The following is a 19,174-nucleotide window of genomic DNA, read 5'->3' on the forward strand; positions in this document are numbered from 1 at the left end:
CACCCCAACTTCCAATGGAATTACAAAAGCTTTCGTATCTTGAGTTCATTTAAACCGCAAATTTATTATTGTTGAATTGTTACTCTCTTTCGTTTCATTTTTGTTACGGGAGGGACCTACACGGCGCCAGCAACTCGGCCAATTGTTTGATGGCGAAACTTAATTACGATATTACATGTGTAAAAATACCTAATTACAAAACAGCTCTTCCTCTTCCTCCTACGTGTCGTCATCGTTGGCTTCAGTAAAGAAGACAAAATAAATTTTAAGCTTGGGGTTTGTTTTTTCTTTCCTTCATCTTTTCTTTGCATCGTTTCTCATTGTGCCGCTCTGCGCTGCAGGCAGCCCACTGAACGGATCTTAATGGAAGTTACATGATAAAAAAAAATAATATTTAATAAAAAAAAGGTATATATATATATATATGTGTAACTATATATAGCATATATGTATCTTTACATTACAGTGATAATGATAATAATAGTAATAATAAATAGTTTACAAGGTGTGGCGGTTTGTTGTGTAAGCATTTAACTTAAAGTACAACTAAAACTAAAAGTAAAGTTTTTAATCATTGAGAAAAAAGTCCATTGATAAGCGTTTTCATTCCTTTCACTATATATCTTTTTATCCTTGTTGTGTGTCTGGCTGGGCATCGATGAGTTGCATGATTGGGTGGGGTTGGATAGAGGATTGTGTTGTATGCATACCATAAAGTCTTAATATTTAAATGACAATTACAAAAACAAAAAAAAAGAGATAATAATAGAAGGATTGTTGTTCTGTTTGCAAGCGTTTTTGCTGCTGTCCGTCCGTTGATCTCTCGCTACATACTCGAGTGCTATGTAATCGTATTTAAGTGTAAGTTAATGAATATTTATATGCATGTTTTATATATATTTATATTTATATATATATATATTGTTGTTGTTGTTGTTGTTGTTGTTGCTACCATTCCATTGCCTTTTCCTTTTTAGAAGTTTAACTCCTCCTTCTTCTCGGAATCGCTACTCAGATCGTTCATCAGGAGATCGAAACATGATTTTGGTATCATGGTGCCCACAATTTTCTCGCCCTCGGTCGTCTTCATGCGTATCACTTGCATTTTGCTGTTGGAACGTGTATTCAATATGTGCTCGACACGTCCCCAAACTGACAGCACCGATCCGGCCAGCACATGGTACAGCCGCTGCCTGAGGCCCACCTATTTGTGTGTGAGAATTTACAGTGAGAGTTCGTTGCGCCATTATTGTGTCTCTGCCACTCACCTCACAATCGTTGCCGAGGCTCACATTCCGACAATTGCCATTCCAATAGGCGTGCGAGCACGTGTTCACCGAGGCATCATACTGCTCTGTCCAGTGGGTCTCCGCCTCTTCGCTGTCCACCTTTCTGTACTTTTTCTCCAGCTCAAAGAGCGATTCGTGGCGCACCTGCAGGCCCGTATTGGGTCTATAGATCTGGCACATAATCTCCCTCTTGGTGCGAGCCTTTTTCTTCTTGCTGTTGCTGCTGCCACCATCCGTATCGGTGGTGCTGCTGCTGCTGCTGCTGCTGTTACGTGGCGGCTGCTGTTCCAGCACAACGACCAGTATGGCTGTGCGCTTCTGGTTACGGAGCTGATGTGACAAATAGAAGCCCTCATTGTCGTTGAACAGATCGGCATATCTGTGGAGTAAGAGATTTAATTATTACAATGATGAAAATGCTGTGAAATAATTTCTTTACTTGTCGATGGCCTCCTGCCAGATCATGCCACGTTCCACGCGCACCGTGTGCAGCTCTGTGGGTGCCACACCGGTGGCATGTTTGCGCATAAAACGTATCAAACGCACACGAATCACATTCTCCCCAGCAGCGCCCAAATCTATAGAGGAGATAAAACCATTATCAATGCTGTACCCTTCGTTGTGGCAACAACTCTACTCACCCACAATGCCCAAATCGAAGCGACCGCCACGCTTCGCCTGCTGTATGATGGCCGTCATGGTGTCGGTGAAATACTTGAACAAACGATTCTGCAGATCCACGGGACAGCCGAGAATGCGATTGAGAAACTTTGATATGTTATTGTAGTCCTTGTCCAGACTGAGTACGCCCGGATGGCTCTCGCTGTTCACAATGATGCCCACACCGACCAAGGCCCCAGCAATGTCCTTGAAGAACTCGCCATTGTAGTCGGTGGGCGGCGGCACAAGCGGCGCCTCGTAGCCCATAATCGTGCGCATCACCGTCTCGAGCGCCTGACGGCCGTACTTGTTGTCAATGTTGAACTGGGACAAGTCACGCGTCTCGGTGGCCCGACGATCGCCGTGGGTGAGCGCCCCGAGTGACTCCAGGCGCTTGGCCACTGTCGAGGCGAAACGTCGCTCACCGGCCAGATCCGAAATGAGGAAAATATACTCGGGGGCATTCACCTGATTGGAACGATGGGTGCGGCCAAATTGCTGAATGGCCCGGTCGGCGGACCACGGCAGCTCCAGGGTAATGTGAACACGCCGACGCTGATTGAACACCCGACGATCGCTCTGCAGGGATATGCCGCTGGAGGCGGCCTCCGAGATGATGGCCACATCCTTTTGGCCATCCATGAAGCGCTGCTTCTCCGTAATGTTTAGCGTCTCCAGCGGCACATCGGCCTCTGTGCGCGACTCGTACTGTATGGAGCCATCGTCATTCTGGACGACACGGCCCCGACGGCCTGTCATTTCGGCGACGTTGTCGGGTCCGCCGAGTTCGTCGATCAGCTGATCGAGTGTGTTCGGTGGCAGGCGGGAGCCGAGACGCTCAATCTTGCGCAGCAGCTCCTCCTTCATGGTGCAGGCCCGCTCGATGGCATCCTTGGGCGGTGGGCCGTAGTTCAGCTTTACCCCATTGACGCCCACGGGCGTGACGGTGCCCTTGAGCTCTTGCTTCTTCTGCAGCAGATCCTGGATCTTGTCCTGAGTTGATTGCTGCGACTTGCGTGTCTTGGCCGCCGTCAGAGCGGCAACCACAGCGGCGGACATAACAGAACTGCTGCTGGCACTGGCACTGGCACTGGCATCGCTGCCAGTTGTTGTTGCTGTTGCGGGTGTGGTGGTGGTGCTGGTGGCGCTGGAGGCTGGCTGGGATTCCTTCTTTTCCTTCTTCACCTTCTTCTTGACCTTCTTCTGGGCCTTCTTGGTGGGCTTCTTGCTGCGCGCATTCACCCAGGGATCAATGTCGCTGTCGCTGCCACTGAAGAACGGATTGAAATCGGAGCTGGCATCACTGGCCACGCTCCTGCGATCGCTGTCCCGATCGTTCTCCTCCTCGGCATCCTCATCGTCCTCATCCTCCTCGTCCTCGTCCTCCTCCTCGGCATAGGCCTCGTCGCTGTTGGCTCCCTCGCTGTCGCTATTCGAGTTGGCGCCAAAGTCTCGACTGGGCGTGTGGGCTGCCTCCTCGTCGCTGTCGCTCATTTGCCATGCGCCGGCGCTCATTTTCTTTTTCTTCTGCGACGCCTTGGCCTGGACACCGCCGCCGCCCTTCCGCTTGCCTCGTCCGCCGTTCTTGCCATTGTTGTTGTTGTTGGCAGCGGCGGCTGCGGCACTCTCCGTGACGGAAGACAGAGGCGTCGGTGTGTCATCGTAGAGGCCGAGAATGCGATTGATGCGATTGCGATCGGGCGCCGGGAAATGTCGCTCGACAAACGACTGGAAAACACCTCTGAAAAGCAGCAAAGGATACGTCGGCATATTTATATTTGAATCCGGAATTGGGACGCTATTTGTGTGACTCACTTGGCTGTCGAAACAAAGTCCGTGAGCTCCCCGTCATCGCGCTCCAATTGATCGAGAGTTCGGGCCTCACCCGTCGACTGCAGACCGATGACCACACACTTGCCATACTTGATGGACTCGCGGGCCACCAGCACCGCATGATTGACCTTGGCCGCAATGCACAGATACTTGAAGAAGCGCTGATGCGATGACCAGAACTGTCCCCACATGGTCTTCTTCATGCGACTCTCGGCATCGATCAGTTCGGCGGCCTCTGTAAACTTTTGCATGGCCTCCACCCAGAGCTCCACGGACTGATCGTAGATCTTCCGGAATTCCTTGGTGAGTGGCACCTCCTCGATCTTGAAGCTGACACCCTTGAAGCTCAGCTGACGGGCAATGTACATGCCGCGCAGCTTCATGTCCATGGCAACGATTTCCATGGCCCCGACGCCGCTACAAACGAAAGGAAGATTCGATTAGGGCTGTATCCATTAGACTGGATGTTCCCACACACTTACCGTCGCTCAACTGCTGTGATAAAATCATTGAAATTGCCAAAGGCTGTGCCCTGGCCCCACAGTCCCAGGCGCACCATATAGGCCATGTTTTTGGGCTCCGAAGCGCCCGTCGCTGAGGCATAGACAACACGGGCCTTGGGCAACTTTTGCTGCAGCTCGAGGACCGTTTGTCCGGTTTTTGTGGGCTTGCCGGAGCCCACCGGACACAGATTCTTGGCCTTGTGGCACTCATCGAAGATGATTAGACCCTCAAAATCCTCGCCACACCACTGCAACAGTTGGCGGAAGCGAGAACGATACTTGCCCGTCTTGTTGTTCGATTCACCAATGAGCGCCGAATACGTGCTGAAGATGACTCCGCGTTTGACATTGTTGTTCACATCGGAGCTGATTTTCGCGTACTTAAACTGCACAGCGGAAGAGAAAACAGAATGAATGGAGGAATGGCATCATAAGAGAGCCAAAGATTTCCTTACTTTATTCAATGGATGTACACCAATACGCGAGGCGCCAATATCGATCAGATCTCGCTGTGCATCGTACTTAAGATCATTCGAAACCGATATCCACAGCGCCTTCTTGCGCCCCTTGAGAAAGTTCTCGTAGATGATGCCCGCAATGGTGCGACCCTTGCCCACACCAGCGCCATCGCCAATAAGGAAGCCAGCACGACTGCCATCCGGCAGCAGATGATCGTGCGCCTGCGAGGCATAAGTTATCGACTCCAGCTGCAGGGCACTCAGCTGTCCCGTGCTGATCGTGTCGTTGGGTATCGACATCTTGTAGTAGACATCGCAGGGCTCCACAGAGCTGAGAGAAGCGGTCTCCACCACAGCATCGGGATGCTTTTTGCCCAGCTTCACTGTGAGAGACAAAAGGAGGAGAGTCGCGTCAGTTAAGAGTGTTAAATTGCGGGGCAAATACTCACATTTAGCTGGCCAATAATCGGCATATGTCTCGGCCACACCCATCTCCTCGTAGTCCACTTCATCCTCCTCCTGCTGCACAAAGGCAGCCGCTGCGGCGGCCGAAGCTGCTGCTGCATTGGCCTGGGCCTGGGCATGGGCCTGCTGCATGGACTGCTGCATCGACATGGACATGGACATGGACATCGGAATGGAGCCGGGGCTGGGACTGGACATCGTGGGGGTGGCTGGCGAGGGTGTACGCTTCATCGATTGCATGAACATCTGGAACACATTGTTGGGTATGCCGCTGGTCAGATATTCCGGATTCATGGCAATCAGCTTCTGGACAGCCGCCATCATTGATGTGTTGGCCTTGGTGCCGGCAGTTGCTGCTCCTCCTGCTGCTGCGGTCGCACTCGCTTGCGGCTTGGTAATGGCTCCCTTGAAGGGACGCACCACCGGCAGGGCACCTCCAGCTGCACCTGAGCCAGCACCGCCGCCAGCATAGCTCACTGTAAGACACACACAAGGAACGGCGGGACGGGAGAAACAAAAAATAAAACGGTTGTGTTTCGTGTAGGAGTTTTTTGTTTTTGTTGGTTGCAAATTTCAAATGTCGTGATTTGGTTTGTTGTATGTGGTGGTGGCATGTGTGGCATGTTCAATGAATGAGAGGGAGAAAAATGCATTGAATAGAGAAAGACAACAGACAGCGGAAGATAGAAAGAGAGAGAAAAAGAGAAAGAGAGAGCGTGCATCAGGAAAGATTGTAAATACAAAGGTTACATCGAGGATCAAATTCTGTTATTTCATACAAATGTTGAGAAGCCTGCACGGAGAGTCCTCTTTCGAAACAACAACAAATACTGCAGGCATACGTCAAACACACAAACACAAACAAACATTAGAAATGTCTTGCATCAGCTTCAAAGGGAATGAATTTTCGTTCGCAGAACCTATGCGTAGCCCGAAACGAAAGCTTGCTAAAAGCTTACATTACAAAAGCTTAAATTACGGATCAGAAAGTGTACACAAAACGGTAACTACTGAGAAAGAAAGAAAACTGAGACGAAACGAGCACCGCATGACACCGAACCGATTCTGCTGCAAAAGAGAGCTTTCGATACCGTTAAATGCTCTGATTCATCAAGCATAGACCAGTGGCATGGCAAAAATCGCGGCTCATTTTGTTTGCTCTCTCATCAACTTCAACTCAAATCAAAAATAACTTCAATTGATAACCAAATGCCATTTGGGATGGTGATTGTATATCAAATCAATTGGCCAATAATTTGATACTTGTATACAGAAAATTTGTACAGTTGCTTGAGCGAATCAACGAGGAGCTGCGCAGTGCCGTCGCTCCATCTTCTCCTTCTCCAAATGGGATCTCTGCTGTGTCGAGGTTCCAGCTGCATCGCTCGTACGTCGATCAAGCATTTCGCTTTCCTGCTTCTTGAGGTAACCGGGATTGCGGTAGAGCACCTCGGCGACCCCAGCCTCAGCAGGTATCGAGACGCTGAACAAGGAACTGCTGCGGCTAAAAGAAGTCGAAGATGATTCCCCCTGCACCAGATCGTCTGCCTCCACATCGGTTTGTGAGGTTTCAAACGTTAGTGGCGGATGCTTGAAGAAGACTATGGATCCCGATCGGTGTAGTGTTACCGATGAGGTGTTCAATCCATCACTAGGGGCCTGACCTTCCAGCTGTAGATTCAGCTGCGATGTGTCATTTGCGGCAGGTGGCTGCGCCACAGAATCCTCCTCCATGTCTTCGTTGCCATTTTTGTTCTCAGATGTCGACTGCTGGCTGCTGCTTGCCACACGCTTCATAGTGTCCAACGCCTTATTCTGGATGACATAAAACTCTTTCATGGCCTCAGCCACAGTGAGCTCCACCTGCTGACAGCTATCCTCCCAGCAAGGATCAGACGGAGCAGCTTCAGTATTAGCCCTCTCCATGTGATAGTGGTGATGATGGTGATGGTAATGATGGTGATGATGGTGATGATGGTGATGATGGTGATGGTGATGATGTATCCCATCATTACCTCCAGATGTCGCCAGCTCGGCCTCCTCCTCCATTTGCTTTTTGGCTTGTGTCTCGATTGGATTCATGATCGAAAAAGTATCCAATAAAAAACAAACAAAAAGGAAAATCGAGCACACCAAAACAAACTTCAATAATTTCGTGATAGCTGCGAACAAATAAAACTCCAAATATTGGATTGTGCTGAGCTAGTTGGAACGTTTTTTAGTATCCCTAAATTTCGATGGAGCCCCTGCACTGCACGAAAGGCAATTGATGAAAAAGCAATTCCTACTTTGATGACAGTTCAACAAACATATCCTAAAACGAGTTACAACAACAAAAACCATTCACTCATTCATTCATACATTGTACGTGGTACAGTTGCGTTCAAAATATTAAAAGTGGTTTTTCATTTTTAGGCGTGAAAATGCTTTTTTCGCAAAAATTACATTTCAAGATATTTGCACACTATTTACTGAACATTTCATGGCATTCGGATATCTGTTCATAGAAAGTTTAACACGTTTAAGCGATTCTTTTGGCATTCTTTTTTTTTGCTAGCAATGATAGAGAAAATTAATTCATGTGAAAAGTAAATAATTTGCGAGAATGCTTTAAAACTATTTCCCAATATGAAAAGGATGGATTTTCGCCACTTTTTAGAGATCAATTAACAATCTATTCGGAAGTAATTTCCATAATATTTATGCTAGACATTTAGCTGAATTTTAAGTAAATTTATACTCTTTTGAAGATCTTATAGCAGCAACAAGATTCATAATATACCATTAAGTTTTAACCAAAATTCAAAGTAAATTTAAACACTTGTTTCGAAGGCTTTTAACCATAAAGTATCTAATCTCATGCGATGTAAAATATCTAGTGAAGGCAGAAACAAACCAATTGCTTTCGTTGCTTTATTTCGAAACGTCAGAGCTGCCCACAGAATTGGTTCTACTGATTCTACTGGTTTCTATTCTGATCTTTGACTATCTAGATGTATTCTCCCTGTAGAAAGGTGCTACAGGGAGAATACATCTTTGATTTGTCTTTTTGGGTAAAATGGAAATGAGCACTTTTATTATGTTGAACGCAGCTGGGAGGGAAATCTGCTATTGGGATTGGTAATTCGGTAGGTGGGTAATACACTCTTTTCTACGCGTTTTTTTCTTGGTTGTTACCAACATTAATCGACTTACTCTGCGCCAGTAAAGACGCGGCCATATTGAAACTAGCGGCAGAGGCACCACTCCCGCTCCCACTCCCACTGCCACTGCCACTGCCACCGCCAGCACCCATCGCTGACGCATAGAAGTTGGTGGCCCCACCGCCGCCACTGGAGGACGAGGTGGAGGTGGATGTGGAGGAGTGTGAGTGCGAGGGCGATGGCGAGGCACTGCCACCCTTGGAGGCCACGTAGGCGGCGAGATTCATCAGTTCGTTGGTGGAGAGGCTGTTCAGGTAGCTGCCGGCGCCGCTGCTCAGGTAGCTGCTGGCAGACCCACCACCCCCACCGCCTGTCCCCGTATTGATGTGAGGCGTAGGGCTGGGGCTGGGCGTAACGGTGCCCGTGCCCGAGACCGAGCTGCTGGTCCTCGCTGCGGATGGTAGAGTGGGGCCAATGGCTGGACGGACGACAAAACGAATGCAAAACGTAACGAAAAGGAACAAAACCAAAATCAAACCAAAACAAAAAATAAGAAAGGGTTTTAGGTCGCGCGGAAAACAAGAACCAAATAAAAAGGGGGGAGCGGCGGTAAGGGAAATCAACACATAGAAGGATCGCAGGATAAGCAGGGGGTAGAATGATTGTTGTAGGTGTAGGATATAAAGAAAGAGAAGAAAGAGAGAGAAACACAAGGGGCATTAATTAATTTCAATCGTTTGCAAAACAAATTTCATCTTTCCTTCTGTCTGTCTTGCTGTCTGTCTCTGTTTCACGCACTGCTTGTGGGTGTGTGGGTGTATGGATGTGTTTGGATGTGTGGGTGTGATGTCAAGCTACATTCATAACAAGGTGAGGCATTCTGCTGCGGTTAAACTTTTACTTCCAAGTCCTACAGATCTATTTTTTCATTAACTTTTTACATTTCTCCCTCTTTTTATCTGTGACTACTATCCAGTAGTATAAATTCTACAAAATTAATGATCATCTCTGCCAAACGTTGGAAAATGCCAGAGGCAAAGTGTGTCCCAGAAGTTGAGAGATTTTGTTCTTGCTCTAAAATCCTTTTTTTCTAGACAAAATATGTTCCAGAATCTGTTATAGTTCTTAAATCTGCACTAAGCTGTCAGTAGCGTTCATTTATTCTCCTCTCCCGCTTCCTTTTGCTGAGCTAATGCCTCACCTTGTGTGTTGCAAAATGTGTTTTCTCGCAGTGTATTTTTGTGGGTGATGTTTTGTGTGTGTTTTTCATGCATTTTTTGTTGGTGTTTCACTTACCCGTCACTGTGTTATTCAATTTCTTTGGCATATTGTTTAAACTATTCTCTAATCCTATTTTTCTGGCTATTATCGGTACTCCTCCTTTAGACGTCAGTTCTAGACCCACAATACCAGCTCCTCCTCCTGCTCCTGCTCCAGCTCCAGCTGCTGCTGCCGCCGCGCCTCCTGCTGCCGCCGCTCCTCCTGCTGCTACTGTTTTCACTATTGCTGCTCCTCCCGGTCTGGCGGCCAATATGATGCCGTTATTATTGCCAATCTTATTGTAATTGCTGCTGCTGCTGATATTATTATTATTGGTTCGCAGCAGAGAAGTGGGCTTGTTGTTGTTGTTGTGATTGGTAATGGTTATGGTTTTGGTATCGCTGCTGCTACTGTTGCTGTTGCCACTCGCTGGAGCCTTCGTTACGCCCGCACCGCTCCGTATGTTCTGGGCATAGGTAACAGCTGTATTCAGATCGCGACCGCCACCTGCAGAGACAGAGATATCATCACAAAGAAACATACATTAATGATGATGCATTTCGTTGATATTTGAATAATTTCCACTACTCTTAACTGTACAAATTACCCATAAGTGAACAGAAACACCCACAAATGAGGCAGAGCAAAAAGGGTTGAGTAGAAGCAGGCCCAATCTTTCCTGTCATTTGATATTCCTGTGCTAATTCAATATTTATCATTGTGCTAGCAAATTGTGGTAAGTGATTCCCAATCAAACCAATTTTTTGTATTGGCAATTACTCCGACAAGCCGGAACTCCTTAGCAATCGAGCTGTAAAAATGTTGAGACGGCAGTGGCAAGTGCCAACATACAAGTGCGCCATAATCGGCCCTAAGGGAAGCGGAAAGTCTTCCTTCATCCAGCGCCACTTGACGGGCGCCTTCGACCAGGGGTACTATCCCACAATTGGGGTCGTGGTGATTAAGCTTCTGTTCAACACAAGCCGTGGGCCCATCCGCTTCGAGATGTGGGAGGGAGGAACGGTGGAGTGCAACGAGGCTCCGAATCCAGTCTTGAAGCATATCAAGTGTGCCATCCTAATGTTCGACGTGGGCATAAAGGAACCCTTCAGCAACTTTAGCACATACTACTCCCTGTTCGACCTGGTCCCTTCGCACGTTATGACATCCATTTGTTGCAACAAGACCGACACCAAAACATGCAAGAAGAACCCTCTACGCTTGACGATCTATCGCTGCACAAAGATTTCCTGTAAAACGAACTTCAACTTGGAGAAACCCTTCGAGTACTTTGCACGCAAGCTGTTCAAGGACCAATCGCTAGTGCTCATCCCAAGGAAACCATTGTTAACGGCACAAGTGAAGCTCAGTGGCGAGGATTTGCTGCGCAAAAAGGAATGGGCATCAAAGGCCTCACCAGAAGAAGATGATGATAAAGTCCACTAAAAGCATACAAAGATAAACCAGCCACAAAACACCAGACACAGCACAGAGGGCAAGGGGCAAGGGGCAAAGGGCAGACAACAGCAGCACACTCCTAAAGGGTAGGTAAGAGGCCTCATCTTTGATTCATACCGATTGAACCCATAATTAATCTGTTAAATGTCACTCCTTGCAGCAAAACACAACGGGTCAACGGCAGAGTCACATGGGTTTGGTTGGTTTCTGCCAAAAATGCAATAAAATGTTCCTACAAGGTCGCAGTTTTGGATGGGTTGGGGTTGTCTACAGTAAGCATTTGCAGTGATGTTCGAAGAGTGGAGTCTGGGTGTGCAGAAACAAAGTACATGTCGTGTGCATGTCCCGCTGCTAAGGGTTCTTTTTCGTTCTTGTTGCTTTTTTGTTGGCCATTTTCCCATTTTGTGTTCCGGAACGCTTGGAATTTTCAATTGTTGCATACCTTTAATTTAATGCAAATTGAATATCCAAACATTTCGAATCAAATTCCTCGGAAATATGATTCCCATTTTCGCTGCAGACACCGGGGAGATGCCCCCCAGGCAGCAGCAGCAGCAACCACCCTCATTCCTCGTTCAAGGTAAATAACTAATTAATGAGCAAAGATACAGATACAGATACATATGGGGAGATGCACATAGTACATAATGTGCTGCAAGATGGATATGTACATATGTACCTTGTACATAAACAGAGGCTAGCTGGTAGGCTGTCTTCGGCTGGATATATAATCATAATTATATGCAACCAGACACACATTATGTGGCACCCACACATGCAGCACTGCCAAAGGATAGTGCAATTATTCCATGTTGCCATTGCCATTGCCGTTGCCGTTGCCGTTGCAGTAATGGTGGTTATCGCGCGGTCAAGATGCATAGCCCCAGCACCCCATACCATCGCTAACTAAATGCCGCAAATCAAATGCGAATCGCAGATCCAAAAGTTATGGCACATCTCCGCCTTTGACAGATGTAGAAAGTAATTAAGTTCTCTCCTAACCTTCAGGAGCCGCCATCAAATTGTAACGATCACAGTGGCAAGACCACTTTAAGCGCTTGTGTCGAGGCACAGGAGATGTTCTCTGAGGATATCAAAGGATATTCAATCATAAAAGTGGAAATAAATTATATTTCAAAAAATATATTCCCCCAAGATGTCCCTTCCCTTTATCAACCATCGAATGGTCCACGGTGCTCAACTTTAAGTTGGATTTAAAATTGATCAGCATTGGCTTGATGTGTAACATTTAAGCTGAAGATTGTCTCCTCCCTAAAGAGCTTCTGCTTTGGCTCACCTGAACCGAGCCGGAGAAACTGAACCTTCAAATAATTGATTTTCATTTGCTTGTGTTCTTTTCTTGTGCTGTAATTATCCATCGATTGACGGATGCCTCTTGCAATGGCATGGCGGGACGTTGGGCAATTGCTAATCGAATTTAATAATTCAGTCAAGATGTCCGTTCGCCCACCAAGTATGACGCACAGAGGCAAGACAGGAAGGAGCCTTCCAAAGAAGATAGACCTTTGCGTATGCAAAGATATAATGTATTCCATTATATTACGGGTTGTGTGGAGTTGGGGGAAACGTTACCTAATATGCGTGACGCACAAGCCACACACATAATTGCTATGTACTCCTCCATATCGAGTAAATCTAATGCAAACACAATGCACGCTGCACATTGCACATTGGATGGACATCTTTGCAGTGCCCTCTGGGCAGGTGGGATACTCTCTCTCTCTCTCTCTCTCTCTCTCTCTCATTCGCCTTCGTATCTGCTTTGTGCATTTATGGGGGAAGTCATTTGGTGGGCACGCCGTTTGAGGCAGGTCGATTGGGGGACAGATGGCACTGAGGGCATTTTCATTAATGTTTTAGTGAACCAATAAACATTGTCTTTTAATTAATATTGAGACAGATGTCACAAAGACAAAATCGTAGTTGCATTTCGTTGGAACTCCTGTTTTTGCTGAATAAAAATCCCCAGGGGGAAACGCTATCCATTAACGTACTCCTTCGAGCACGACAAGCTGCCAAACAATTTGCCACTTGTGGAAATTCCCAAGTATTATTTCTAAATCCAACTCAATGAGGGAATTTTCTGCTTACCAGGCACTTCTATTAGATCTGGATCTTCATCATCGTCAAAATCGGAGCCAGAGTCCTCTTCATCAAAATTGTCGTCGTCGTCGTCGACGCCGTCCAAAATTGCTTTCCGCTTTTTCGATGTCTGCATTGGTACATGGAATAAAACAACAACAAAAAACACACACAATTTTATTATTATACTTAATATTTCAATTTAGGACTTTTCGATTGAATTTGTATTTGCTAGTTGTTTTATGGTTTTATCTAGAATTAGCTAGTTTCTGGCATTTATTTGGAATTTTCTATGATTATCTCGCTTTTTCATGATATTTTGTGTTCCATAATTTTAAGTTTTTTGGTTTTTCTTTACTTTGAGGCCCAACTAGAGCTGCTTTGCAGACTTTACATGCATCGAAAATCTCATGATCCCATAATATCCATGGAATAGTATAGTAATATCACACATTAATAAAAAATTGGCAGGATACCCATACAATTTGATCAACAACATTTCTCGCAGTGCACGCAAAAGTCTGCGAAAATCAATAGTTTCAATAGTTTTCACATTTTGAACAGTTTTCGCTTCCATTTCGAATCACCCAAAAAAAAAAGGACACACACACAGGCATAGAAAAAGCGAAAAAACGAAACGAAAACAAAAAGCAAAATAAATGTGACACAAAAGAGCGCAAAAAAATTCGCATATATTTGTGTAGCACACTTTTCAGAGCACAGGACGAGCACGCACACACACACAGCCAAACTCACAACACAGGGAAGGAAAAACGAGAAAAAGAGAGCCAATGGGAGAGACAGAGAGAGAAAGTTGAAGGAGTTTCCGAGTCACTTGTTTAGAAAAAACGGCACAAAAGGCACGAGCAAAAAAAAAGCAGAAAAGAAGGAAAAGAAGAAAAGCGCTGAGTGGCAAACACTCACGGGAAAAAGAAGACGGAACGAAGGAGGTCACAGATGCGGTTCTGCCTCGATGGGAACTGGTTCTGTTCTCCGTTTGGGCCTGGCCTTCTCTTGGGCTTTTGGTTTCTGGGATATTTGTCTCTTCGTGCGGTTAATTGTCTTTTTGCGGGAGTGGTGTGCGACTGTTTCGGTGCTCGTGTTGGAGCCAACTACCGCCACTTATCCAGGAATCAGACTCAGATCCAGAACCAGACCCGTACCCGGGTATGGCCTCTGCCACGGCCACTGCCACTGCTACGACATGCCTCCGAATACCCTGCAGCCCCTTCTACAGTCCACAAACTGCTGGGAATATTCACCATTTCATGTCAGAATATACCAGCAGGAGGCAGCAGCAGGACCAAACGGCTGCAGTTTTTCGATAGTAACGGGTTAAACTGGAGAGAGGGTCGCGGCGAAGGGGGTGCGGCTCCTTTGGGGGTGGGTTTTCGCGTGTGTGTGTGTGTGGAGAACGGACAGCAAGAAGAACAGAACTGGAAACAGGCCGATAAACAAACGAGGTGGCGACGACTACCGAGCATCCTACTACATGCCAACCCTTTTTCGCACAGGTACAGTGGGATTCATAGAGCCAAATGCAGGACAAAAAACATGTGGAAATGTTTTTGTTAACAATTCACATTCAACACAATATCCCTTTAGATTTATTAATTTGTTATTGTTTTAGCTTTTTATTTGACTTTTTCTCGAAATTGTAGAGGAATTTTTTTCGTTCTCTATTCTAAATACGCTCCACAGTGCCCCACAGGACCCCAAAAAAGGGGTTGGAATGCTGCTCTCTCTCCCCCTGTGCAGTCACCTTCCTTTGCCTCTGACGTTCCCGTTTCTCCTTCTGCAGCAACAAAATGTTTGGCATTGCAGAGATACGAAGTTTCGTACTCCATCGATGCGGCATATGCAGGCGGCACAGGCATGGCACACACCCTTCATACGCCCCCTCCCACGATTTAGGGTGGTAATGGGGGGGTGAAATGGGTAGGCTGAGCGGCATGTACAGTAATTAGAGCAGGACAGACTGCTGTGTGGGAGGGTGTCGATACATATCGCTCCCCTGCTCTCTATATATCAAAAATCCTATACATATATTCGATGTTTCCTACATATAGTCCACCTACGTGAATATATGGAATCTTGGCTTAAAAGCAGAGCAAATTAAACTTGAAGTGGTTGCAGCCACAGTAAACACTCGTGAAAATTAACTAAAATACCCAAAGTTCCAGGTAGCTTTCGATCCTGGGCGATGCTTTCGTAGCTATTCTACCCTTTAAATATTATGAAACTTTCGATCGTAATCCAAGCTGAAGAATCCCAGTTTAATCCCGAGAAAGGGGTGTTAGTTTGAGTATTAATTACGAATAGTTAAAGAAAAATCCATAACAAATTTCGAAGAGACTGGATAGCTCTTTGTTTTAAGAAGAATTAAATATAAGTAAGAAATCGCTTCCTTGCATCCTTTTAGCTAGCGTTTAGTTTATGCTTTAAAACCCCTAGACACCAATATGTATAATGGGAATGCACATCCCTTTGCCAGCCTCATTCCTTCCTGAATCTCTTCATCTATTTTTAGATGTGCAACATTTTTGTTGACACACAAAATAAAATCAAAACGAATGACCTTGCAACACACACACACACACGCAGAGCACACAGAAAGAGTGCCTCTTATGTGCAACATCCAGCAACATCAACACGTTGTTGCTGCCACACACCCACACACCCACAGAGTCATGAACAAAAGAGAGAAAATGTTAAAAATATCCCAAAATAAAGGACAACATTTTAGGGCCTATCAAAGGGGTGACTTGCCAAAGCAAAAGAAGATCAAAATAAAAACAAAAAATTTGAGATAAAACTGCCCCACAAAAAGGACGAAGAGAACACAAAAATACTTATAGCATATAAAAATAAAGCCCGAACCTAAGAATACCCTCGAATCGGCATGCAATCGACATTTTGGACATTTCAAATTTGGTGCGAAATGTTCATTAAATTAAACAAGAGATCATGTCCCATAGGCAAGGACACAAACATATGTATATAGTTCGCCATAATTTTACTGACAATAAATATATGTACATATGTTTAAAATATTCTGATACATACTTTTAATATGGAAGAAATAAAGAGGAATATTCCTAAAGAACAAAAAATGTTTGGTGCTCTTTTTTGAATTGAATGGAAAATTGTAATTTTCACGTGAACTGGGTATTCGAGTAAACAGGGTATAATCATACCCACGCACTATGTGCGAAAGAGAGCACGATAGGGGAAGCAGGGAGAACGTGTGAGGAGAAGTAGTGCCCGGTCAGATATTTGATGATCCCCTGGGCGCATGCGTCACAATAGGCCGAATGCAAGACCCAAAGAGAGGACAGCGATACATAAGCTGATTTACCTCCAACACACCCCTTTCTCCAAAATCCATGCAGCCACTCCACTGCAGCACTGCCGTTTGTGGGAGTGGCAACCATTCGGGATGAGGCCGCGCCACAGTGAAGCGTATTTGTAGGAAACCCACCCAGGGACCTCAAGGGGTTGTGTCTCGGCTAGCGTCCAAGCGCACGGGTTGATGACTCCGCTAAGCAACAAGTGAAAAAATAATGAACAAAAATGAGCCGAAAAATTAAATAGGTATGGAGCAAGGCGCTTTGCATACCTTATAATAGTCTCTCTAATGCATTTATGCAATTTTCTAGAGTCTAGTCCTTAAAAATTCAACTATTTTCGCCATTTAGACAACAACAGTTATGGAATAACTTTTTATTCATTATTGGCCCTCCAGGGGATATGAATTTCAAAAGAAAAGAGATTATAAACATGTTCACATGTTGTTTTTGCGGCTTTATAAGCGTGTGACGGAGTAACGAAATCTTGCTTAACAAAAGAACAACAAAAATATAAAAAAAAGGGGACACTTCCTATTGCTTTGTTTATTTTGGAAGCGTGGAAATAAACAAATGGGATCTGCGAGTGATCCCCTTCGCTTAAAGCGAAAACAGAATAAATGTAATAAAAGAAGGAGGGAAAATATTGAATCTAAATTGAGTTACATTTTCGAAGAAATTAGTTCTTTATTTATAATATATTTACATATATCGTAAGCCTCTACGGACAGAATACCTTTTGCACGGCGCCGTCGATAAAACAACAAAACTAAAATCCATACCACCCCCCCTCCAGCACACCCACACCCGACACACTGCACGGGCGGCGCCACGCCGCAACATGGATCGCATGGCCGTAACCCTAACCTAGCACAACTTTTTCAACGGAATTCATTAACTCTCTCGCACGTCGCCTCCTCAGTCACCGAAATCTGGACAAAGCACGCGGCACGTGCAAGCGAGATGGCAGGCGGAAGCACACGCAAAAAAAATAAACACATGGTTTTCAAAGCAAGTCACAAAAACAAAAATCAAATGAGAATTTTCTTCTCTACGGTTGGAAGAGTACTTTTAAAAAGTAATTTCACGGTGGGGGAGAGGAAGGGGTAAAGCAGAGAAGGCAGAGTGCAGAAAAGCTTAGCATTGCAACGGTGCATAAGGGGGCAAAAGAGAGCGGCTCAGAGCAGAACAAACAACAATTATTGAATGAGTAGTCGGTCGGTTGCTGCTGCTCATCCGTTGCTCTGCTTTGCATCTTTATGCTGCTGCGGCTGCTGTGTTTTGCCACTTCCTCTTTTACCTTCTACTACTGATGCTTCTTCCATCTCTTTCTACTTCTACCGTACATCTTCTTCTTCATCGTTTCTCTTCTGCAGCTGTTCTGCTTCCATACTCTTTGCTCTTCAGCTGCTGCTGCTTCTTCTTAGACTTCTACTGCTTTTACATTTTACATCTTTGTTTGTTGTTTTTGTTTTAACAACGGTTTGCAATGCGTGTGTTTCTACATTTTATTCTTTTTGGCCATTCCCTCGCCCATTAGTGTGCGTGCCTGGGGGTGTGTGTGTTGCGTGTTTCATCAACAAAGAAAATGTATTAAGTCATTCTGCAGGCACAGTCAGAAGCAACCAGCGAACGCAGCGCAGCGGCAACCCACACACACAAAAACAAAAACGGCACAATTGTTTCTCTTCACTTACCATTTTGGCGCTGCAATTTGTTTGTTGGTTTTGTTTTTATATCTCTACTGATGATTGTAAAATATATGTATGTATAACTACACGGCAGTAATTCGATCACTTCTTTTTGTCTCAATAACACACGTTTTTCCACTTCCACTCTACGGCGCCTCGCCTGTCTTTCGCTATTTGTTTAACTCTTTCGTGCCGTTTCTTTATCTGTTGTTCCTCCTTCGAGCGCGCTTTCTGTCCAGCAGCAGCACAACACCGCCACCGAGGGGCGCAACCGATGGATTGGGCGGCTGGGCTGTGAACGCGTCTTGAGGGTCGGGGCGGGGAAATGCTCCACCGTTCTCTTCGGGGGGAAACAAAGTTAAGGGCCGGGCCGGGTCGGTCGGTTCGGGGCAGCAGTGCGAGGCCGTACTGGTGGTTTTTCTGCCGCTGCTCTGCGCAGCACGCGGTAAATTATTACGGTTAATTGTTAATACGGTGGCTGCTCTGCCGACGCGACTGCTGCTGCTGCATGGGCCTGCTGTTGTGCCTACGCACAATATAAAAAACAAGTGCTAGAGCAGCACGACAAACGGCAACAAGAATTAGAAGAACGGCCGAAGCAACAACGAAAAGAATGAGGAAGGAAACAAAAAAGAAATCGAGAAGCCGAAAACACACGTAACATCAACTAGACCCTAGGGATCAGTGTGACCGCGGTCTTGTCGATAACATATACCACGTGACCCTCCGAAAAATACCAAAGTGTGCATGCTGATTTTCATAATATACCGTAAATGTACCGAGTCCTAAATAAATTAGCTCGATTTTGATATTCTATTTAAAAGCACTCCCATGCTCATACTCTCAGCGCTGAAACTATTATTTTATCTGATAAGAATTCGATGCGGCTGGGGCATGGCTCTTAGTGGCATTTCTACACGTTTTTTACATTGGTTTATTGGACAAGAGGGTGACGCATGGAGAG

The 19,174-nt window shown here is 45.7% G+C and overlaps 1 protein-coding gene across 3 annotated transcripts; it reads right to left on the reverse strand.

Moving 5' to 3' along the window:
* Positions 1–972: 972 nt before the first annotated feature.
* On the reverse strand, positions 973–18,889 carry LOC117892867 (protein strawberry notch). Of its 3 annotated transcripts, XM_034799194.1 has the most exons (12): positions 18,217–18,889; positions 13,182–13,302; positions 9,648–10,118; positions 8,404–8,829; positions 5,193–5,684; positions 4,741–5,126; positions 4,265–4,671; positions 3,765–4,199; positions 1,931–3,690; positions 1,729–1,867; positions 1,269–1,668; positions 973–1,204 (listed from the first exon to the last, which is right to left on the reverse strand). In XM_034799194.1, exons 1-12 carry the CDS (start codon positions 18,217–18,219, stop codon positions 974–976), a joined length of 5,271 nt encoding a protein of 1,756 aa, XP_034655085.1. In that variant the 5' UTR covers positions 18,220–18,889; the 3' UTR covers position 973. The 3 variants fall into 3 exon arrangements, with proteins under 3 accessions (XP_034655085.1, XP_034655086.1, XP_034655087.1); XM_034799195.1 differs by lacking the exon at positions 8,404–8,829; XM_034799196.1 differs by lacking the exons at positions 8,404–8,829; positions 9,648–10,118; positions 13,182–13,302; positions 18,217–18,889 and adding an exon at positions 6,760–7,465 and having other exon boundaries at positions 5,193–5,580.
* Positions 18,890–19,174: the final 285 nt, after the last annotated feature.

This window comes from Drosophila subobscura, chromosome A (assembly GCF_008121235.1).
Source record: "Drosophila subobscura isolate 14011-0131.10 chromosome A, UCBerk_Dsub_1.0, whole genome shotgun sequence".
In the NCBI taxonomy this organism is placed as follows: Eukaryota; Metazoa; Arthropoda; class Insecta; order Diptera; family Drosophilidae; genus Drosophila; species Drosophila subobscura.

What these genes read in the sequence shown, in the direction of transcription:
- LOC117892867 (XM_034799194.1), bottom strand. An exon ending in CGATTATTGGCCAGCTAAAT is followed by an intron (nt 5,127 to 5,192) that starts GTGAGTATTTGC and finishes TGTCTCTCACAG; the next exon opens with TGAAGCTGGGCAAAAAGCAT. An exon ending in GCCTCGGCAACGATTGTGAG is followed by an intron (nt 1,205 to 1,268) that starts GTGAGTGGCAGA and finishes ACACACAAATAG; the next exon opens with GTGGGCCTCAGGCAGCGGCT.